Genomic DNA, 2917 nt, shown 5'->3' on the forward strand with positions numbered 1-2917 from the left:
AAATGTTTAGCCTTGCGAATTGTTTGTTGAACTAAGTTGCCTCGCTCAAGTCAATTGACTTGAAGGTGTCTCTACTCTTATCCTTGCTAGAATTGGTGAGACTTGACTTTCAACCATTCTATTAAGATAGAAAAAAAAGTGACAATCATGCTCCATCAAAAGGGAACCGCTAGGAGGGTTACACAACATAACTCACTCTATCTCAAATGTGAGTGAACGACCAAATACAAATAAAAGTGTGTTTACTTACACCCAATACATGATTTGTAAAAAGTTTCTTTTATTTCATAAGCATGTTGTTGGGTACTATATTTGTATTTGGATATGCTCGAGACTAGGTTCCATCCATGCTCTTGATTAACCATCTTAGATCACCCATCGTTTATTTCAACAAACAACTTTTTGAAACTTTAAGGATGTGGAAATGATTTACACTTCCAGAGAAGAAAAATGCAAGGTTGAAACTCATGCACTTGCAATACTCATACACCAAGGAAGTAAAATGCAAGGTTTAAACTCATGCACTTGCAATACTCAACCACTAGGCAACAACTCCATTGGCACAACAATTGTTTGCATCATAGCGATGGACTACCATCATTTGGGATGATGACAAACAACCCTTCTAGACAAATTTGTTTGGATGTAGGAGAGAAAAGCTCTTTCCATGATAGTATTGGATAGTTATTCGTGAGTAAGTAAATGATAAGAACCAACAAGAGTTAACCTATTGGTGACAGGCAAAAAGTGATGACTCTGTGATTTAAAAGAGTATATATGCTAAATGTATATCTTTTTTAAAAGAGAAAAATTTTTACATAAAAAATCATAAGTTGCTTCTAGTGTTGTGCCTCCATGAGCTTATCATTCACCCATATAATTGCCAATGTTGGCTTGTAATAGAATAACTAAAATGGGGAACCTTTGAAACGTGGCTAGAGTAATGGTAGCAAATGTATCTGTTTCATTGGAAGGTTGTGGCCGGCGGGGGGGGGGGGGGGGGGGGGGGGGTGTGAATGTGGGGGCGGCGAGCATGGGATTGCTCTACTTCTTGTAAAAGAGTTGTTCCTTCATTTCCAAGGGCTACTTCATTCTCTCATCGAAGGTCGATTAGAGAAGCAACTGAATGCTGCAGCAACAGCTGACTACTTGTTGCTGAGCTGCTAGATTGTATGATCAACTGTGCTACAACGCACCGAAAATCTTTATTGAAGACATCAGAGCAAAAGGGGATCAAAACGTTGCGACAAAAGCCGACTTATTGAGGGATGCGACGAAACTTGAAAGCCTATGTCATCTACTATCCTTATTCAGGGCAACTTGCAAGTCTTCAAGTCGTCATTAGCTCTTGCTAATAACAGTCTTGAGGTGGTGGACGTCGCCGGCAGCGATCTGGAAGGCCTTCTCGAGGACTGCGTCGTCGATGGCGGGCGAGGAGGCGAAGAGGGCCTTGGCCACCTGGGAGGTGCCAGGGTTCTGGCTGGTGAGGGCAGCGATGCCCACAGCAGGCTCCTTCCCTACATTCAGCTGGAAATGGACCAGCCCCTTGGGGAAGACGAACAGATCCCCCTCCTTCACAGTCTTGGCGAAGAGCTGGTTGCTCCCTGTGATCACAAACCCTACGTAGAGAGAGCCCTTCTGCACATACAGGAGCTCGGTGGCGCGCGGGTGGACGTGCGGCGGGTTGAGGCCGCCGACGGCGTAGTCGATGCGCGCCATGGAGATGCCCAGAGTGTTGAGGCCCGGGAACTTGGCGACGTAGGCGAGGGTTACAGCAGAGCCCAGGGGGTTGGAGGTGTTGCCGGCCTTGGCGATGAAGGAGGAGGCGAAGTCCTCCGGGGTGGCGGCGGCCTCGGCCTTGCAGACCATGCCGTTCACCTTGACGGTGGAGTTGAGGTCGGCCACGCATATGTCCTGCAGAGGGTCGGCATCGCTCGCCACGACGGATCCATTGAAAGGACAACAGCAGAAGAAGGTGAAGAAGGAGAAGGCGACATAGAGAATGCTTCTGCTTCTATCCATTTTATCATCGAATGAATGCAGCCTCCCGAAGAGAAGTTCTTCTTGTTACAAAAGCTTAAGGCTTAGAGGCCTGGATGCACGGCCTTTCTACTTTTTCTGCACCACAGACACAGAGACAGAGAGAGAGAGAGAGAGAGAGAGAGCTCTGTATTCTCTGCTGTTGAGCTATTGTGATGCAGTATCGCGCTCAGCTGGAACCTTTATGGTTGTCTTTACTTCCTCCATTCATCGTCCTTTCCCTCCCACCTCATGATCTTGACGGACAAATTGTATGCAAGTGACGCCATATCCACCGCTTCTCCTCCTTTAGAGTTTGTAGAAAGCATTCAAGGCTAAGTGGGAAGACTGTCAGTCAGTGAATTCACGGATAAGCATTTCTTGAATGTGAGACTAGATTTTCAGCCGAACTTTTCAAAAAATTCGAAAATGTAGAACAAATCGGAAGGTCCGTTCTAATAACTCTGCCTAAATTACCATTTTGAAAAAATTAAAGCCTTTTAACGAGCCTCTCGAGTCTCGACACCAAAGCTTGCTTCTATGAAATTCTAGAAACTTTTTAGTAGGTTAGGTGACAAGTTCTTGTACCTATCAATTTTGAGCTCCAACGTGAAGGCCCATGGGTTCTTACTTTTGTCTCTCTTGGGAGGAAGGTTGTGTGATGACAGCATGACCACAAATCTTATTACTATATCATTTTTGTTATAGATTTGAAAAGCCCTAAACTTCTAGAGGGCTTTTAAAGCCTACCCCCTGTTTCCAACCTCCCTTTTTCAATCAAAACCCCCTCCCCTCTCCTCTTTCTCAAGTGTAATCTCTCATTTTCTCTTCCCCCTTTTTTTTTTCATTAAAGCCTCCCCTTTTCACCCCATCTCCCTTTTTTAAATTAAAATCTCTT

At 45.0% G+C, this 2917-nt stretch overlaps 1 protein-coding gene across 1 annotated transcript; it reads right to left on the minus strand.

The window, feature by feature from the left end:
• Positions 1–1048: 1048 nt before the first annotated feature.
• On the minus strand, positions 1049–2283 carry LOC148038582 (putative germin-like protein 2-3). The gene has a single exon (XM_087673644.1). The coding sequence runs from the start codon at positions 2020–2022 to the stop codon at positions 1342–1344; it is 681 nt and encodes a 226-aa protein (XP_087529770.1). The 5' UTR covers positions 2023–2283; the 3' UTR covers positions 1049–1341.
• Between the last annotated feature and the right edge of the window lie 634 nt (positions 2284–2917).

The sequence above is a fragment of the Lygodium microphyllum genome, chromosome 3 (assembly GCF_053477565.2).
Source record: "Lygodium microphyllum isolate KBCC chromosome 3, Lygodium_microphyllum_v1.1.10, whole genome shotgun sequence".
Taxonomy (NCBI): domain Eukaryota; kingdom Viridiplantae; phylum Streptophyta; class Polypodiopsida; order Schizaeales; family Lygodiaceae; genus Lygodium; species Lygodium microphyllum.